The sequence below is a fragment of the Hippoglossus hippoglossus genome, chromosome 11 (assembly GCF_009819705.1).
Source record: "Hippoglossus hippoglossus isolate fHipHip1 chromosome 11, fHipHip1.pri, whole genome shotgun sequence".
Lineage (NCBI taxonomy): Eukaryota > Metazoa > Chordata > Actinopteri > Pleuronectiformes > Pleuronectidae > Hippoglossus > Hippoglossus hippoglossus.
Window position 1 is genome coordinate 2,139,197 of NC_047161.1, and position 21,010 is coordinate 2,160,206.

Consider the following 21,010-nt stretch of genomic DNA (forward strand, 5'->3'; position numbering starts at 1 on the left):
TCACAGGAAGACGTTTCACAGAACAAGAGCGAGACATGTCACGCTGCCGAAGAAACGCCGTTCAAGCACGTCCTCTCCTGCACGGGGTCAAACAGTCTGAAGTACTTACATTGAGCCCCTGTGCACTTAAAGAGCACAGCACCTTAGGGGGGAAGCGGGGCGGTATCCATGGCAACATTCCTCACGTGCTTCATCCGCCGAAATACACCAACATACATTCCATCACAATGGTCGTCGATCGCATTTAGATGTCACTGTTAGCATTTAGCATTCGCAGCCATTCGCGGTGTGGCTACCTCACGCTGTACATGAGTTGATGTCAATCTGGGACGTGTGAAAGAATTACGACCTTTACCTCTGAGTTGAGCTCGTCACACAGACACGTGTGTGATGTCTGGAAAAGAAAAGCACAAGTATCGACACAGGCGATCGCAGTGTGGTGTGTAGTTTGGACGGAGTTATTATGAGGGTGTAAAACGACTTACATGTCACTGAATTACTGATTTTATACGACAATTTTATAAGGCAGCGCTTACATGTTATACATAAATATACGCATATTCCCACAGCTGACTGCTTGTGTCAGGTTGATTTGAAAAAGCGCTGATGAGAAGGTTCAATGGGCAAGTGACAGGTTTATGGTCAAAGGCTTTTAATTTACATCTAAAGCAATATTAATGACAATGGCACTGAACCCTCACTAACACGCACAGGTCAGTGAGGAATCTGACAAAGCACTTCGATCACATCAGTATCGGCCGCTCTTAATCATACTTTTTTCCCACTGTTGTATATATTGAAATATATTATATGCATGTTTATAATGTGGAAACACTAATATGTTTCGTACTGCAAGGCTTATGCAAGATTTTATACAAAACGCTGCATCGATCCTTTAACCCGATGTCCACAGTAGTAGGTGAAGAACTGACACAAAGTGCTGGAGACCCCCCCCCCCCCACCATCCATCCCAATCTCATGTCACGTTTACATTTTGGTGAGGTCCTTTCATCGAGGTTTGCCTCAGCTGCGATGTTGTATCTGTTGTCGCCTCAGATGTGTGCACGTTTTGACGTCCTGGACTTAAAATTGGATTTAGATAAAATAGCAGGATTTCATAAAAAGCTGTAAATCATGACGCAATCATCAAATATCCAAGTAAAACCAAACTTATCAGAAACATGAACTGTTGAGAACAAACATCAGTGTGATAAGAGCTACATAAAAGGACAGAAGCCATGTTTGAGAAACATATATTTAACGTATACGTAGATTTTCCGTGTCCCATCTGCTAACAGGGAGGAGTCGGGGTTAATGACCTATACTGCAGCAAGCCACCAGGGGGCAATTCATGTGAGAGTTAATAAAGTTTGAAAAGATGGCAACAGATTCATTTTCATAGTTAATTTATGATCTTTGTGAGATAGATATATTATAGAGGTGAGGCTGCTACGATATGTAAAAATGAAACGCACCTGGCTTTTGTGAATATATCTTTCTTTTTTTAAGCAGAGATAATACGTTTTAAAACCTTGTTTGAAAGACGCTTCTTTTGGTTTTGAATTGTGACGGGTGAGGAGCGTCCCCTGGATTTCTGTCTGGTGTCTGCGGGAATAATAAAACTGTAGCTTCAGGCAATCACAGCTGATGTGAGCTCGGTGAAAGGATTTCATTTCTGTCATTCAGACCTCGCTCTGATGTTTTCTGTTTCATTACACATCACAGCTGCTCATTCACAAAGCCTCTCAGAACAGAAGTGCTGATCTGTGTGTGGGCAGAGCAGATTTAATAAAATGTCCTTTCACTTCTGCTAGATTCGCTCGTCTGTTAATCTACTGTTCTCCATAATTCAAAAGAAAATAATGAAAAACCATGAAACGATGTCGGCGCTGCTAATACCTTGGCTCACAATAGAAATTTGCTTTCGCACAAAATATCAGAAGAACTGTCGAGTGCAGTTTCCGACACATATCAATTAATTTCTATTCACTCCGATGCAAATCTGTGGCTTTTCCTGTGCTCGGTTATAATTGAATTTAGTCTTATCTATGATTCATAACGGATTAATTGAAAACCTCTGATCTCTGTCACTCCAAGCGCACTCTTTGAGCACAGTATTTTATAGTAAGAGCATTTTTAAATCATACACATATTCTTCTGGACAAACTGGTCCCAGCTCAGCTGCACTTTTACTCTGGGCAATTTTGTGAACTGACATGCAATGCACCCCGTCTGCTTGAACCGTGTTTTATAATCACGCATCTGTCTCCACTGTCACACTCCCAGCACTAAAGAATGTTTTTTATAAAATGGAAAAACAATATTCCTAGAAATAACCAATATATACCTTTCATATAATCAGTGTGTTACTCTGGGATCAATGTACGACATCCCAAGTGCATTTGCTGGGAAATAAATATAATCGCACTTCCTTTGAATGAATGAATGAACATGCTTGATTACATTTCATGGTCAGAACTTTTTGTAGCATCACATTTAGCACCAAAATACTTACTCTGATATTATAGCCTATATCTGCTGTCCCAGTGTATACCTAAGACTTTCTGTACCTGCAGCATGCTGACCTGTAGATTGCTTGTGGGACAGCAGGTGGATGATGATAGTTAATATAGTAATAATATGAATTGCACTTCTCTGTACAGCTGGCCTCCTGAGTCCATCCTCGTGTCTGACCCTGGTTTCCCATGATCGCCCCAACACTAGAAACCACATATTAGTGGTTCAGCTTAAAGTTGAAGGAGAATACTGGTGATTTTTGTTTCTAAAGCATAACGGATGTATTTATTACCTCCGACATGCCGGTTATGTTTTCGCCCCTGTCCGTTTTTTTGTTAGGGAACACGATTATGCAAAAACTACAGAATAAACTTTCTTAAAATCACTTTCTGTAACATTTATTTTTTAACATTTTCACCAATTTCACAGAGAATAATTAATGGATCTTGATGAGAATAATCTGGCACATACATGCATTTTTTTTGTGGTTTATTTGAATTAAGGGCCTCGTCGGAGGTCGGTTATGTTTTCATATATTTGTGACACTTTCTTTATGTCATACATGCAAAACTGTACCATTCTGGCTTGAAAAGAGAAAAACCATGAAATTTGGTGGAAGGATGCGACGTGGACCGAAAAAGGAACCCGTCGCCAAACATTAGCATTGTGACCTTTGTTTGCAATTTCACCAATTTCCCTGCATGGGATTAATTAATGTATCTTAATGAATACGCTCTACTGAGTGCCATGCTATTTCTTTTGGGTTCTTGGGCTGTTTTAAACTATTTACTTCCAATAATTAATTTGAAATATCTGTTAAATGTGAATTATGAAACAAGAAGCCTCCATTTGGCTCAGTCAACATTTCTGTTTAACTTCTGCTGGAGTTTCGAAAAAAGAATTTCACTGCACGATCTTACTCTGAGCAACTTTTGTTAAGTTTTTGTTACTCTCACATTGAATGCCATGATATCTATATCAACTCAATGTGATCTACAGTTTCTGTGAAATCCCAACATTAAGAACATCCACTCACTTCATCGTCACTTGGTTTTAGTTTTGGGAAACCACAGCGTCAGGGTGGCTCGAGGCTAAATGTTGGTTTTAACCCATGACTCAGGCGGGTGAAGTATTGTCATCGTCAATATTCCTGCTGTTGCTTTTTCAGAAAAACTTAGCTGAACTATTTTTACATTAGAAAAAAACGTCACCTTTACTTTTCACTCGATCTTGTACTTTATAGAAATATGGGTATTTTCTATAAGTCAGTAGTGTCTGTTTGATTTCTGCGATAATAAGGGTAATGAATGATAAATTAATATATTGGTGTTAGGAAAATTTGCTTTTTTATAATTCGGACTCTATATATTTTGCTTTATACTGTGTGTTTTTTTTCTGTGTTGTGTTTGAGTTTTAATTTAGTTGAATCTATCACCAAACCTGTGTGTTTTCCTCACTGAGGGTGAAGGGAGGTATTCTGATTTAACCTAACTTTTTTAAATGTCAGAAATTCTGCTCTGCTCACTGGTTTGTTTGCGTTCAGGTTTTGTATTTGTATTTGTTGCTTTCATTTCAAAAGAAATCACGTGACTTCTTCAAACGACATCAGATTCCATTTGATCGTTTTACAAATGTGAGTGAATCATTGACTTTTACAATACTTCACTGCTCTGTCATGAACATGAATCAATAATCATTTATATACCGATAAGACCTTCTGGCATCCTGCACAGACTTTTGTAAAGCTTCTCTCTTTTCTGTATTGAATGAATTGTTGCAATTAAAATAATTTTAAACAGAGTGAATGAAAAGGTTTGATCTTTTGTGTTGATGCTGTTTCCGTTTCAAGTTTAGAAAATGAAGTGTTAAACTGAGTTTCAGAGATGGATTTGCAAACATTTGTAAAACATACCCACTTCCTGAACCTGAGATAAATACATTTCTATATTGTGAAATCATATGAAATAGGTTATACAAAAATAATCCTGTGAAAAACTGTTTAAGGGCAACTCTGCAGCAAAAATAAAGTAAACAGAAAGAAATGTTTAATTCTGACGTCTAACTTTTAGGGCTTCCAGCCAGCAGGGGGCGATCAAAATGATATTGCTTAACCTTTAGGAGCTTTCATGTCATCCATGTTTATACTATGGTGGACTTCAAGCACAAAAACGACAAAACACAACAAATAATAAAACTTGTTATTTTGTGTTTTGCTTGTTTTCTTAAAAAAAAAATTTGTTTTGTGTTTTTTTGTTTTGTTTTCTTCTTGTTATGTTTTGTGATCTTTGTTATTTGTTCTTCTTCTTCCCATTCGTCCTGTTTTGCACTTCAGGGCCACCGTATTATAACTGTATAATAGTCTATAGATTCAATCATTACTTTTACTCAAATAAAAGTTGTGACTGCTTCTTCCACCATTACATTTATTTTTATCTCCCTCCACTTCCGGCTCCACTTCCTGGTTCTGCTGAAGGCGCCCTGGCCGTCAGCCAATCAGGGCGGGGCGGGATGTGACGCAGAGTCTCGCGCAAGGAAGCCCCGGGACTGGGCGCGCCAAATTTCAAAGGACTTCCTCCTGGAGGACGGAGCTGCAGCGGAGCCTGAAGAGAAATGGCGACAAAATCCCTGTGAAACAGCGGCATCATAGTAGATCCGAGGTGGACGCGGAGGCGGGGAGTCTGCGGGTCGAGTGGCCGGAGGAAGTGAACCCCCAGCGGCCGGAGAGCAGCAGGAGCACTCGCTCCCCTGCAGCTGTTGTAAGTGGCAGCTTTGACTTCCATTCTAACGTCAGCTAGCTTAACGCGAACCTGCGTCCGACGAGCTAAAACCAGCGAGAAGTCCCATCGCTCCTGTGGATCCGGGTCTGACACGCACCGACCCGCGTGTCACGCAATGAAAGAGTCACCTGCGGGTTTAATGTGCGTTAAAGAGAAGTTTACCGTGACGCTCCGGGTCCTTTTTGTTTCTCGCTTTGTGTCCTGCTCCCGTGATTTGATGCTGCACATGCGCTGACGTTTACATAATGAAACCGAGTTTGACACCGGGTTCAGTTAAACTGATCGAAGCTGTTTCTGAAGAGTCAAATAAAACGTGTCTCTTAAATCTAAGCATCTTGTATTAAGTATAATTTCCAGACACTAATTAGAACAATTAAGCTAAAAGCCATTTGTTTCTTTTCATGGGTTTTTTCTTTTGTTCTCTCTTTCAGATCTGAGGCTGTCAGGCTTCCCACCTGTGAGACGGCTGATGTCAGGAGCCTGGGATTCTATTATCTGCAACACTCACACACACACAGGAACACACACACACACAGGAACACACACACACACACACACACAGCTGACAGCCATTCACGCATGGAAATATTAAAAGTCAGGACTGAAAGTCACGGCTGTCAGGCTTTTACGCAGATTTACTTTTCAAGCTTTTAATGTTTACTGCACCTTTCACATTAGCATCACACACACACGGAGTCGTCCAGGTTACAGGAAGCCTTTGTTCTCAAATCCTCCATCGTACAGCCGTCACTCCGCGGGGGGGGATTTAGTCTCTGAGCTGGGTGCACAGGCTCGTTTCCTCATCAGCTCGCACACAGCTCTTGGATCCTCATTATTTATTCATGCACTCGCAGCAGGATGCAAGTCATCAACTTTCCATGCTGCTGAAAACACCTGTTGCCTGAAGCCCCTGCACCTGCCTCTCACCTTCAAGCCTGTGTGATAATATCCCACCCTGTCGAGCTCGGAACTCTTTCATCAAACCCAAATCCATTCAACCCATGTTCACTAGTTAAGAGTTGGACCCCAGAATGGGCCGCAGCCTCCTGTAGCTCAGGGCCGTTCACAGATCGGTGGGGGCCTCTGGGTGGGCCGGGTGGAGGGTTTAGTGGTGGCAGACGATCAGACCCCTCAGTCATGCTGTCCGGGGTGCAGCCGTGCTTCCAGTTGCTCCGGATCGGTGCGTCGACGGCCGACTCGGCGCGGGACCTGTACACGTTCAGGCCGGCCCTGAGCCACTCGGTGTTTCGTCTGGGCCGGGCGGCGGAGTTGTGCGACGTCACGCTGGACTCCACGTCGGTGTCCCGCATCCACGCCGAGCTGCATGCAGAGAGGGAGGCGAGCGGCGGTGACGCGGCGCCGCAGGAGGAGGGCTGGAGGGTCCACATCAAAGACAGGAGCAGTCATGGTGAGGCTGAGTCAACACACACCCCCACCACCAACACCATCATCAGCATCATCATCATCACTTAGAAAGACACATTGACACATGCAACCATGTCTAAGTTTTCAAACTCATCACTGTTGCTATGGTTGCGCCTCCCGTCCCCGCTACTCCGGAGTTTTTGAGCATCTAAAGTGTGCAAAGTTGAAGTGGAATGTTTTAGATTCGAAGGCAGGAACGTGTCGGTACAGTTCCACCTCGTCGTCGCTCCAAGATAAGAAATCCTTCGTTGTAATTAACCCAAATCCAGTGAAGACGATCTGCTTCCTGTTTACACTGACACACGCGCGCAGTGTAGACGGATATCGTTTTAGTTTTATAGTTCTATACTGTATATATTAGTTTAATTCCATTCATATTTTTCTATATATTTTAGATTCCTTACACTTAACTATTGCATGTTACTTATTATTTACTGATGGTTCTTATCTTATCTTAACACAAGCGCTGATTGAATCAAATCTTGACCCGCACACATTACACTGACAGGAACACAGATAGTAAAATTATAATCAGTTGATATACACAATTACACACTTTATGTTGCTGGCGGTGGGAGACAGACGCACTCTGAAACCCTTTTTCTGATGATTAACTTACAGAAGTAACAAAGCCAGAACCTAGAGTAATAGAGAAACTTGCTCTCCTGCCTGTTTGTTCATCTCTTACAAAATATCAGACAAATTGAAAGTTAATAGCAGTGATACAGAAGTAATTAAAGAGCAGCCAAACTCTGACCCTGATTTTCTGTTGCACGTCGGCTCCAATATTTAAAGCAACGAAGCAACATTTTTTACTTTAAAACGATTCTCTGTAAAGTCAATGAAAATGTTGATCCATCCACCAAGTTTCATGGAAATCTGTAAAGTAGTTTTTGCGTAATCCTGCTGAAAAACAAACAAAAAACAAATGCTCATGCAAAACCAATAAAAGGGATTAATAACGGTGAATATGACGCTATCAGACGCAGCGAGACACAAATGTACAAAGTTAAATATATTACGTTTCTACGTCTGTGTCCTACTGGTCATCAGTGAAAGCTGAGGTGCACAGGAAGTGGTACAAGGTGAAGGCGCAGGAGAGAGAGCCGAGTCTTCACTTAAGGGCGATGGACTGTGTCTGACAGGCTCAGAATTTAAACTGTGCTCTTACTGCCTAATTTTTCAAGTAATTTCACAGTCGGTTTCACACATTTTTCACTTTTGCTATTAAATGACTTTTTAGTATTCCCTGTGCATTTTTCATTTTGTGCAACGCTGTCATGGCCGTTTGATTTCCTTGTAGCCTTCCACCTCCTCTATTCTAGGTCCATTTCACAAACGCTTTCACATTCCCCCTTCCACTCTGGAAGCTGTAAACACATTGAAAGTCAACAAATGACTTTATTTTGATGCTCAGCTCACTTTATTCATTCTTTTTTTGGGACTGGCAGACTTTCAGATATTTAAAGTTGTGTGACATCGCCTTCAACTGCCAAGCTGTTGCCTGTTTGTTTGGACTGATCATTATGATTTGAAGCAGAGTTTTTCACCCCTGACGCGTCGACGCGGCCGAACCAGACGATCAGACCCGGTGCCAAACACTGTTGGCTTTAGTTTCATTAAAAGATAAATCGTCTGTTTCCAGGCACCTGGGTCAACGAGGTCCGCCTCCAGCCTGGCGTCCAGTGGGAGCTCTCAGATGGCGACACGCTGACCTTCGGTGGCCAGTCGGCTCCGGGGAGCCCCGAGTTCTACTTCCTCTTCCAGAAGGTCAAAGTTCGCCCGCTGGACTTCGATGCCATCACAATTCCGAAGGTAATATTTGTTGTTCGAGGAGTCGGCAGAGACGGAATCGACTGTTAAATGTCTCGTTCTGTGCAGCTTCGCTTCACCAGTACAGCTTTTTAATGATGTACTGCAACAGATGAAGTCCTGCACTGTGCGGTTTCATAACTGATACTGAGGGTCAGTTTATCTTGAGGAGTTTGTAGTTAAACTCCTCAAGAGAAGTGTGGACTGGTGTTTCAGTGTCACTTCCTGAGCCGACGGGTCCTTCTGGGTTTGAAGAGGAAAATCTAAATACCTCAGGACGGGTTCGGTCCCCACTCGGTCAAGCTCCAGTCGGGTTGGATAGAAATTTAGAAGTGATGTTTGAGTCATGTCGGTCAAACAATTACTCGGCAGCAAACATTTAAATTTTGAAATCCAGTTGAGACTCTCAGTTCTTCTCACAGGAGATCGAACCCACGCAAAGTTACATAGAACAGAAGTCCATGAGGAAAGCTGTAATTATAGATTTCCATCTCTTTTCCCAGGCAGGAACCTTTTCCTCCGACTTGCAGAACCGGATCAGAACGAACCAGGACCGCAAGGTGGAGGCCAACCTGGACCTGTCCAAGCTGTCAATCAACCGGGCCACCGTCATCCTCAACTCCATCGGCAGCCTCAGTAAGATGAGTGGCAGCGCCTGGACCTTTAAGAGAAGCTACAGCCAGGAGGGAACCGTTTCAGACCCGGGCTCCTCCTCCTCCACACCTCCGCTCGCCGTTAGCTTCTCCGCTCTGCTCCCTCCCTCCACCCCTCCATCATTCTCCTCTGCAGCTTCAGTGCCTTCAACAAAGTCCATCCAACCGACCTCCAGGAGCAGGAGGAAGTCGGCTCACACGGTGCTCCTCGAGGACGACAGCTCAGACGAGCCCAGGAGTCGAGGAGGTAAGACCCCGAAAAGGTTTTTAAAAATACCACTGGTAAACTCCCTGAGCTCTCTGCAAACAGAAAAAACAGGTTTTTAACAAGAATATTTATTAGGCACAGAAAATTGAAGTCAAACTCACTATTTGAAAAAAGAGTCAGGATGTGATCATTGCTTTTATCACAACATTTTCATTTCAATGTCGTTCAGTTCTGACAGGAGTTGTGGAGGACGGACAGAAACCAAAAGGTAAGAAGAGGCGGCGGCTCTACAAGTCTGAGTCGGAAGGTTTCAGCTCACCTCCTCCTCTGCCGCTGCAGCCCAAGAGCCACAATGACGTCAGGAGGCCCCTGGAGGCCAAGCCCTTCCCTGCCGGCATCAGGACCATTGGCAGTTTCCACGGCGCCATGACGAACAGCCGACTCAACCACCACCTCCTTCAGGCGTCGTTCACCAACACTGCGGTCCACAAACAGGACGTGCAGACGATGCACCGCATCAAGACGGTGGTGCAGGGCAACATCGCCACTTTCCGCCAGAAAACCGTCCACAGTTCGCCGACGGCGCAGAGGGGCAGGCGGAGGGCTCACAGCTCTCCAGTTTTCTCTCCCCTGGTGGTGGGAGGGGAGAACTACAGCCTGGCTTCGCCCTCAGTGAGGATCCACACGGAGGAAAGAGGAAGGGTCCCGTTCAACAGGTTTCACCATCTAACTAGGTGAGAAGTTAGAGCTGCACGATTCATCTTTAGAATCGTGATGCCGATTCATAATCAATCCTTGCCTCTAAAATAATCCTGACGCTGAGCAATATTTTATTCATCTACCATTAGTTGACAATGTTGAAGTTTTTATATTTTTAAATGCTCGTCAAATAGATGCAGCAGACTGATGCTAATTATCTGATACATTGGAACCTCAGAGTAGAACTGTTTTCTATCCTGCTGAAAACTCTTGTGTATCAGAATTACTTGTTTGCACGTTTCCTGGAAAGATTTGTAGAGAACTGAGCCAGTGGCTGATGTAACAAGGAACTCAACAGATGGGGAAACAGCGCGTAGTCGAATTGTTGTCTTTTGTTTTTCAATGTAATAATCTTAAAGGATCAGAACTGATTTATCGAAATATTAAAGATGTATGTGTTTGATATTTGTTGCTCTCTGTCAGATTGTTTGAAATATAAACTTGTTAAACCATAAGCTTCATTTGATCTCCAGCACTTCATCTCGCTCCTCCTCTTCTTCATGTTTTCATTGTTATTCTCTCTTCAGCAAGCGACGAGGCCGCCCCAGAAAAAACCCTCTTCCTCCGCGGCCCTCCCTGCCCTCTCCATCCTCCTCGTCCTCCTCTTCCACCTCCTCAGCCTCGTCGTCCTCCTCTGGCTCCTCCTCTTCCTCCTCAGAAGATGAGGATGATGAGGAAGAGGACGACGAAGAGACAACAGTCGGGACAGTGGAGCCGTGTGCGGCGCCGCGGTGCCGGCTGCCCCAGCAGGACACGGTGCAGTGGATCCAGTGTGACGTGTGCGATGCCTGGTTCCACATAGACTGTCTGCATGTCGACCGCAAGAAGCTGCTTGTGGACCCGAACGCTGACTTCCACTGCGGCTGTCGCTGACTGGACAGAGTTTGTGACCATGAAATTAAATAAATGCTCCAGTTTAGACTTTATAAGTTTCCACATATCCCCTTAAATGTTTATTTCCTTCAAACTCACATGGAAATCAGGCTCCTACTTCCTCTAATGGCCCAGGCTGCTCCTCTCAAGCGTGCAGTGCTTATCTTTACCCTCGTCAGCAGCTGGCAAGGGCGGGAAGATACTTTCCTTCAGACTTTTAGGCCTCGATCTTTCCAAGTTCGAGGATTCGTGTCCTGACAGTCACACAAGTGCTTCCACAAACCCGCTGTTGAGTCAGTTTCAGGGTTCCGATTTTGAGGGAGGAGGCAGAACTGCGATGAAATGTCTCGGGTCAGATTTCATTATGGCCTCGTCTGCCTGGAGAGGTGTGATCAGGGTGGGGGAGCATGATGAAATGTCTCCTGGTAGACTCCCACCGTGGCACCAGGGGGCAGGCGGCGGTCAGGAAGATTAATGAAATGTTTCGGACCACAGTAGCAGACTCTACAAGGTGATTAAACTCTCTTCGATGTCTCCGTGTGGCCTCCCTCACTATTTTACAAAACAGCTCAATTTTTCAGAGCAGAATTGGACCTTCCAGCATCCCTACCCCTGCCAAAGAAAACAGCGCTGGGACGGCGTTTTCCCCCCTCGCCAATAATAAAACTGGATGAGATGTTTCAGTGCAGCTTTCCTGGGTGGCAGCAGCTGTCTCGGAGTGGGCGTGTGATGTTTCAAGATAATTAAACGGCAGGAAATGTGTCAACAGATTTCTGTTGTTGCTGCTGATGAGAAGTGCTCTTGGGACTGTAATCAAATGTTTGAAGACGCTCCTGCAGAGGCAGCTGCTGGGGGGGGGGGGGGGGTTTGGAGGAGGGGGTGTGCGTATGCAGTGGGACTGTTTTTATAAGATGTCTGAATGCAGCCTGGCACTGTGGCTGCCGCTGGTCTGGGAGGAATCATTAGTGAAATGTCATGAAATATCTGCTGCTGGTGCCACAGGATGAAAGGATTCAGATTCCGTTGGGTTCAATCTGGGGCTGCGACCACACGACTACGTTTTATAGTTTTGAAACGCATCCCTGTTACGTTACCTGCCTGCCGTTGACTCGATTCACATTGCGTTTGAGGACGGAAATCAGAAGTTTGAAAACGCTAACGACCCCGTTTAGCGCTAGTGTGGACGGTGGAGGGGGTTTTAGTTTTAAAGCGAAAACGTAGTCGTGTGGATGTAGCCTTTATGTTGTTGGTTTTTCAAGTGTCTTCTCACCACTGAACGCGGACGATGCTTTTGTCCTGGATGAAATGTGCCGGACCTGAAAGAGTCGTTCACCACTGAACAATTGATGGTGCTAGAATAAAATCTAAATGTGTAACTCTTAAACTCTTCTCCTAAGCACCTTTTCTTGTATTTAATTGTAAATTTCTACTTGGGTTTGCAGTCGCTTTGCAAATTTTACTTTCTGAATAACGTCTGACCGCTCTGACTCGATTCAGATGGTGATACAGTAAATGTATATAGTTCGTCTGGGCTGGTGTTGTGTAAAAAGTGACGAACAAATTCTACTTTAATCAAACTACTGTGGCAGTTTCTCGGAGTGGTGATAAAATGAGTTGATGATAAAAACCTGATTCTTGAGCAATAAATTAAGGGGAAAAACTAAATCTTTATAACCCTAACCCTTTTCTAACATAATATGATATTGTGGAAGAAATTTCAATTCCTTTGGTTTAAAGGAGACACGTGATGTCTTTTCAAATTATTTCCTGTAGTGTGTAAAATGTTTTTTGTGAATGTAAAAGTTTCTGCTCAGTGAAAAAGCCCTGAATCTGCAGTAGAGGGAAAACACTGAAGCTCCTGATGTTCCTGAAACATCTCGTCACTGATCTGGCTGATGCTTCTGTCACGTGACATCACAGCCCACATCTGCATTGTGTACGTTTAGCGTCTAGTCTTACACGCCTCCTTACAAAGCCAGGTAAAGCGAGAGCGGAGGCAGCAGAGTGGGTCAGCTGGCCAATCACGATCTGAGACTAGACATGTCTCAGACCCCCCGTCGCCAGTCAGTCACGTGGTAGGAACTCTGAGACGTCAAGTCCTGTGAACTCTGCTTTAAACCAAGTGTTTCAGAGACAGAGGCTGAGAGGAGGAGCTGCCGCAGCGAGGAAAGTGATGTTTTCTGAACATTTGAGCATGTCGACCTTTTCAACTAATAACACAAATTAAAATTATCAACCTAAATACGAGCAGAATCTGTTTCCTCTAACATAAAAATCACAAGACAATGTAAATTTAGAACTTTAAATCCATAAACCTGTGTTTGATGTAGTGAAACTGGCCACGAGGCTCTAGTTTCATATTTCCGTAGACACCTGTTTGGGCAGCATATCACCATGGTAACAGCCAACACTTTAATTTAAGGTTTCATCTTAATGCAGTATTACAGTAAGAATCATGTAGCATTGAACATTTGATCTTAACAGTATAATACAGATCTTTAAGGAGCTGGTTTGTCATGTTGAACAGTGATTTACAAATATAAAAGAAGAAAGAGTTGTTTTTTTATTTTTCTGTGTTGATCAGTTATTTTTCTATTTGTTTGTCTTAAAACTTTATTTTGTTGCAGCTTCTTTCACCAGTAAAGATTTTTTATAAATGTTGCATATTTTTGTGGTTTCGTAGATTTTCAGCTCTAAAGATATTTAAATGGTTCGAGTTTCAATCAAAGAAACGTCACCTTCACGTCACCCGTCACTCAGGGTGTCGTGCTGCTGTGTTGGTGCAGATCTCCTCAGGGGATCGCCCCCTGGTGGCCGGCTGCAGTATAGGTTATACACATTGCCTCCTCCATGTTAGCAGATGTGACATGGAGCAAACTAAAAAGTCACAATACTCGTAAAATAGATGTTTCTTAAAGATGTTTTCCGTCATTTTAGTTCTTATGCCCTGTGTTCATTGGTCTGATAAGTTAGATTTGAATTAGTTAACTTGTGATTGGTTGAGTGCAGTTACGTGTGCGAGCTCGATACCAGGGCTTCATCCTCTGATCACCACTGCACCAATGCACCGCCTTCACTTTAATTATCACATTAAAATTCAGAGTTTGATTTTTACAGGGAGGGACGCACAAAATAAACTGTCATGATTCTCTCTGAGACGCCATCAAAGTTCTCAGAAGAATTAAACTCGTCTTTTTTCTCTGATACGTCTCCTTCATAGATTCTTCTTACGCTTCCAGATCGAGTTGTGATTGATGATGTTAATCGTTGATTTTTGAAACGTACATTTTGTTTTCCTCTGGTCTTTAGTGAGAGATGATGTATGTGGTTGTTGTTTTCTTTGGAATCATCGCGGCGTCAAAGAGCAGCGAGCACGTCCTCGTAATTGAAGCCCATTATCTCACATCTTTTATTTCTTTAACTTCATAATGGAGTCGTCTTATCTGAGGTCTCCGTGCATGAAGCTACATTAACTCACATAGTTACTGCATCTTGTTTCTTTACAGGCGAGATGGAGTTATGTGCTTTTGATGCACACACACACACAAACACACTGGCACAGATACACATGGCTATTTTAATATGTAGATAAGTAGTTATGACATTTATAACAACAGCTTTGACCTGTTAAAAACAAAGGCCATAGATTATATTATATTGATTATAAATGATAATACTAATAGGAAACTGTTTATGTAGCACCTTTTAAAAAACAGTTCCAATGTGTATTACAATATGGCAAACAATATGAAACAGTAAAAACTGGTTTAAAAATCACACAGCGTTATAGTTCAGATACAGAAATAAAAAATGTTACAGATAAGAAAAGAGTAAAATGATTCAAATATAATAATAAATTAAATTTAGTCTTTAAGAGAGAGTTAAAAGAGGATGGATCTCCTCAGGGAGAGTGTGAGTGGGGGTGCTCGAACACAAAAGGCCTCAGGACCTCAGGTGACGGCCGTGCACATAAATTGTCAAAAGTCCAGAACGGGACTTAAAAGTCAGCGATAAAATCTTAAAGTCAACTGTGAAATGTACGGGAAGCCAGTGAAGAGAAGCTGGAATCAGAGGAGCATCAGGAGTGAGGAGTCTGGCTGCTGCGATCTGACGAGCTCGGCTCAGGCAGGTGAAGAGATCAAATCCAAGCGAGAGGAAATGAAGGCACGATTAACGATCTCCAAGTTTCTTCTGGATAAAAACATGTTGATCTTTGAAAGTTTCCTGAGCTGCATGTGATTGTTTAAGGGGAGGTCGTTGGGAGAGGTGACACTAAGCTTTGGGACAGAGAACCCGTACTTCAATGTGGAGGTATCGACTGTGTCAGGGGAAATATTCATTACCTCGGTTTTTCCAATATTTAGCTGCAAGAAGTTTTGATGATGAAAACAATCTTCAAGTGTAAAGTCTCAGGTATTTGAGAAGAAATTGTGCATTTACTCTGAAACTCACTTCCTCTGCAGTGGTGATTTTACTCTCGTACGTGAAGCTCGACAGTTGAATTATTCTCCTTTCTTTAAATATATTTTATTCATGGATACGGCACAGGAGAAGTGGTTTAGAGAATGAGGAGGTGAATGCTTTTATTATCATATTCATGGCATAGTTGCAGGAATCTGTCAGTGAAGCTGTATTTTCTCTGAGGTGAAGTATCGCACAGAGAAGAATATACAATACGAGGAGGTGAGAGAGAAAAACTGAAGTATCGTAAAGTGTCATCAATCCGAGAGCAAGTCCTGTCATAGATTCAGTTCTGTGTTCAGAGTGTTTGTCGTTGTGCTGGACCTCATTACAGGGTTTCTATTCTACATGGTGAAAATCAAACCTGACAAAGAAAATGGACTGTGTTTGACCTTCAGAGGCAGATTAATGGACGAATCAGAGAAATGCAGCCGAGTTCAGGTCTTAAAAAATTTGTTTTTTGATTCTGTCGCTGTTGAATTTCTGATAAAATGAAGGTTATAAGGTTTCCTTTCAAACTTCAGGTGCTGTTTTTTGTTCCTCAGATTCTTCTTCAGAGTTGTCAAGATGCAGTATCTCATTTCAGAGGAAAATAAGATATGAACACACACACACACACACACACACACACACACACACACACACACACACACACACACACACACACACAGGCTATGAAATAAACCTGTCATGCAGCTCATTTCCTCCAGGAAACCTCTCCCACACTTGTCGGTGTGTTGATGTGGATGAGACGTTATGGAGCTGAAGTGACGCCACCTTGACCTGCAAAGACCAAGGGAGACAATAACATTTGTCCAAAGTGTTTCCATAGCAACATCCCTCTCTCTCTCTCTCTCTCTCTCTCTCTCTCTCTCGCTCTCTCTCTCTCTCTCTCTCTCTCTTTTTGAGGTTGTAATAAACAGCCGACACCTTCTTCTTCCTCTTGATGCACGAACTGAGACAGAAAGAGGCCGACAACTTCTGTTCATTTTAAACTGAGGTGCTCTTGATCACCTCCTGGTGGCTGGCTGCAGTATAGATTAAACTTGGCCTCCTCCATGTGAGCAGATGGGACATGGGCCAAACAAAAAAAATCGATATAGACGTAAATTCGATTTTCTAAAAGTTGGTTTCTGTCCTTTCGGGTAGTTCTCTTCACACTGGGTTTAAAAACGAGATGAAACGTCATGATTGACAGCTGAGTCCGACTCGTGATTGGTCGATTGGTCCTCACTCATGATGGGAGCTGATGAGTTTCTCTCTGCAGTAGTGAGATAATGATGAAAGTAAATTAAACATGTGTCACGTGTCTGAATTGTCAAGATTCGACCTGAATCGTTAACATGCTCCATGTTTTGAGAAATGCGTTCAGTGTCATACAAAATAAAATCAGTCATGTTCGACACATCCATGTGAGACAAACAAAGATCCTACAACCTGCTGTATTACTCACTGATGTGTTAAAGAACCATCATCACATCCCATTGATTTAACTTGCAAAATCTACGTGGATCAGAAAGATGCAGTAACAAATACAAGAAGAGCAACAGACACAATGACGACTAAGAAACTGGCCCAAACCAAAATAACCGGAATGAAAGATCAGAAAAACTGGCCCCAGACCAGCAAAACCCTGATATCCAACTGGTGGAGCTGGGAGCCTTGGCTGCTGTTTCCTCTGGGCCCAGCAGGGGACAGTGTTGGCCTGGCCCAGTCCAGCAGAGGACAGTCAGCAGGAGGCAGAGGATGGACTCCGAGACACTCCCAGCACATTAGAGCCAGGATGGCAAATCATACGTTTTCATTAGTCCTCTCCCGGGACAGACGGGGGGGGGCTCGTATCTGAATGGATATTATTGATCACAGAACTCAACAGGAGCTGCTGAAGAAACTTTAATTCACCTGCATGTTTTTAAGTTAGTGGTCTACCTGTTGTGTGTTTTATGTGTGTGTGTGCCTGTTTATTTTATGCAGTGAGGTGTGTGTGTGTGTGTGTGTGTGTGTGTGTGTGTGTGTGTGTGTGGTTAGCGCTAATAGGAACTCAGGAGCAGCTGTTACTTCGTCCCAAAAGCCCTGACTTTTACAGTTTTCTCTCCTCTCTCCTCCCTCTTCCCAGCCTTCCTCTCTCTCCTCTCCTCTCTTCTCATCTCCTCCCTCCTCTCCTCTCTCCTCCCTCTTCCCACCCCTCCTCCTCTCCTCTCCTCTGTTCTCATCTCCTCCCTCCTCTCCTCTCTCCTCCCTCTTCCCATCCCTCCTCTCTCTCCTCTCCTCTCTTCGTATCTCCTCCCTCCTCTCCTCTCTCCTCCCTCTTCCCAGCCTTCCTCTCTCTCCTCTCCTCTCTTCTCATCTCCTCCCTCCTCTCCTCTCTCCTCCCTCTTCCCACCCCTCCTCTCTCTCCTCTCCTCTCTTCTCATCTCCTCCCTCCTCTCCTCTCTCCTCCCTCTTCCCATCCCTCCTCTCTCTCCTCTCCTCTCTTCTCATCTCCTCCCTCTTTCTATTCAATGCCATTCTCTCTCACTCTTTCTCCTCTTCAGCTCACAGGAAATGAGATTTTGGCTTATTGGCTTATTTTCACCTGTCCTCAGTTTGACCTTTGCACGTCTCTCTCTCTCTCTCTCTCTCTCTCTCTCTCTCTCTCTCTCTCTCTCTCTCTCTCTCTCTCTCTCTCCCTTCACACACACACACACACACACTCTCAGGACACTTAACTCACACACTCTCTTGCCAACACACAGGTTGTTACTCACTCAGAAAGCACAGAGCAACAGTGATACACACACACACACACACACACACACACACACACACACACACACACACACACACACACACACACTCCCTCTCCTCTTCATTCCACTACATTGTTTCCCAATGGCTGGCTCCAGTGAGAAGAACACACTATACGAGCCCTGCAAGTAGGTTACGATCTACGGGGCCCCCAAGCTCCAACAGGGGCCCCCGAGCTCTGAATTAATTGTTTTTTCATGGTCTTATATATGCCCGACACAGATTCTCTGCTGGCTGAGGAGAGAGAGAGGGAGAGAGAGAGAGAGGGAGAGAGAGAGAGAGAGAGAGAGAGAGAGAGAGAGAGAGATACTCCACGTTTCCAATTTCAGCTTTGAAAGTTTATTTTACAGGCATGAAAAGTTCAGTCGCGTGTTGTCAGCGTGACGAGAGGAAGAGATAAACAACAGGCGACGTTAGATATCCACCATTTGACACGCAGCCTCACAGGATGATTAGTGCCTGAACAAATCCAGACAAACGATGGTTATTTTACAGGGAAAGTGGGTCACGTACTAAATTCATGCGATTCAACAGTGGTTTAACCTACAGCAAGTTCAGAGGAGATTTACTGTATCAGAGGTTTGCAGTATTTTCTTTCCTCAGAGTGAACAGGAAGTGATAAGTCTCGTTTTTAGTTGTATTCAGAGTCTATGTGTAAAAATTGACTCTGGGTCCAGAGAGTTAAGTGCTTGAAATCTGTTTCCTCTCGAATGACCAGCAGAGGGAGACTCCACAAGAAGAAGTCAGTTTCCATGAGACTCTACTTCTCACTTGATTTATAAGAACTCGTTATATTTTGCCGTGGATCCGGATGAAGGTGCGGATGCAGGAATAATTTAACATTTTCTATTATTTTTCAACATAGTGAGATAAGACAGTTTTACAGATTTCCTTGATTTATAACGTAAGTAAAAAATTATCCTATGGAGTTTATGTCTCAATCTCTACTTTCATGTCTTCCTCAATACAGCAGGATGTTCATTTTGTAAGTTATGGTCCAAGTCAAGTGGACCATAAAGCACCGTATGAATCGGGGCGTGGATACCGTGTAGAGGTCCAATCAGCAGCTCAGCGGCCACGTGTAAATAAACCTTTTCTTCTGAAGTTCTCCACAAATGCAGCAGTTTCTGTTTGGTGTTCGCGTCGGGTTGAAGATGTTACAGGATGTGATGGTTGTAGCTATTTTGTCATTGATTTTATTCACAATAACCGTTATTTAATCTGAACTCATTGTATGGGGGCTGTAACATCAAAATAAAACTCTAGTTTAACTTCTCTGCTGCCGTAGTTGCAATGCTTGCGTGTCTTGCTCCAGCGTTTCTGTTTGAATGACGGTTTTGCGACGTCTTGTCCGGACTGAACGCAGCTTGTGTATTTGTCCGTGTGCAGGAGCACGTCTCCACGTTCAGGTGAAGGCAGGAGCTTTGTGAACAATGTCCTTTATAACCTCACACAGTTGCTGTTGCTGATTGTAAAGCTTAGATGGAAATCTTCTGAAGGGATGTTTGAAGCCACAGTCACTCTCTCTGCTCTGCATCTTTCACTTTAGTCTTTTAGCCTCATTGATTTTTGTTTGTGGAGTTTGGACCAAGCTCCTCCTGCAGGTGAATTCATCAGTCACTCAGAGTTCAGTACAGTCTCCGTATGAAACCACAGTTAAATTCACTAGAGCCTGAGTTTTATTTTATCTGCTCACACTCATAAATATCAGTCCCCTGCACCAGACTTTAATGGGATCTTTGCTGATCCATAGCACATCCTTCCACCAAGTTTCATAATAATCCATCCAGTAGTTTTAGCTAAATCCTGCCACCTAAACGAAAACATAACCTCCTTGATGGTTATTGGGTAATAATTTGACTCATGTCACATTAATATAGTTCAAAGACTATTTAACTGAAACCACTGTCACTTCAAATACACTGAAAACAATCAACTTAAAACATGTTCAAGCAAAGAAAATGAGGGGTGTTTTGCTGCTCTGCTTCATCGTTGGCGTTATCAGTGATGATGTCTGATTCCTCACTTGCCTCCATGTTGTTTCTTCTTGTCATGGACATGTGCGGCGCCTCTTCTCCGCGGTTGAGCCTCCCTCTCTTGTCTGTTTCCTCTCGGTTTGTCTTTTACCTAGTTTTGTCTTTGTTATTGTCCATTTAGGTGGAAATCTGTCTTGGTGTTGGGAAGGCGGCGCTCGATGAGGCCAAGTTCCCCTCAAATGCATTAAAATGAAAGTGACGAGTACAATGGCAAAAATATTTGTAATTCTTTAACAAGGTATTTATTATTTGTACTTTGTTCTTTCTCACCTCTGGATGAAAAGTACCGTTCTCTTGTTTACAAAGATCCAGGTCTGTGTTCATCAATCAAACGAGGTTTAGCCTTCGACCTTTATTACTTGTCATCGCTCATTTCCTGGCATCTCGTTACTCATCATTATCAAATAAAAAAATGTCTGAAAAATGGAGTATCTGGCGTCACTGAAACACAGTGAAGAGTCAGAACGGAGGAGCCAGACAGACATTAGCATCAGCTCGTCGACTCGACAGGAGGCTCCAGCAGCAGCGGATCCTCGGGAGAGTTCATCGCTCTGTTCATCCCGGGAGTCTCTCACTACAGGCTCTGATTTACAAAACTACTTTCCTGTGAGGCGGAAACATGGCTTCTCCAGTGCAGGGGGACACGAGCAAATTAGCAAGACAAAGAAACCCAAGGCTAAACATGTAAGAAATAATTAATAA

General features: G+C 43.5%; 2 protein-coding genes across 2 annotated transcripts in view; both read left to right on the top strand.

The window, feature by feature from the left end:
* LOC117770959 (tapasin-like) overlaps positions 1-21,010 on the top strand; it is a 1,175,540-nt gene that overhangs the window by 127,934 nt on the left and 1,026,596 nt on the right. The gene's annotated exons all lie outside the window — the stretch shown is intronic.
* Positions 5,041-12,417, top strand: tcf19l (transcription factor 19 (SC1), like). The gene is made up of 6 exons (XM_034600874.1): positions 5,041-5,273; positions 5,726-6,702; positions 8,365-8,534; positions 9,035-9,431; positions 9,622-10,126; positions 10,679-12,417. Exons 2-6 carry the CDS (start codon positions 6,432-6,434, stop codon positions 11,022-11,024), a joined length of 1,689 nt encoding a protein of 562 aa, XP_034456765.1. The 5' UTR covers positions 5,041-5,273; positions 5,726-6,431; the 3' UTR covers positions 11,025-12,417.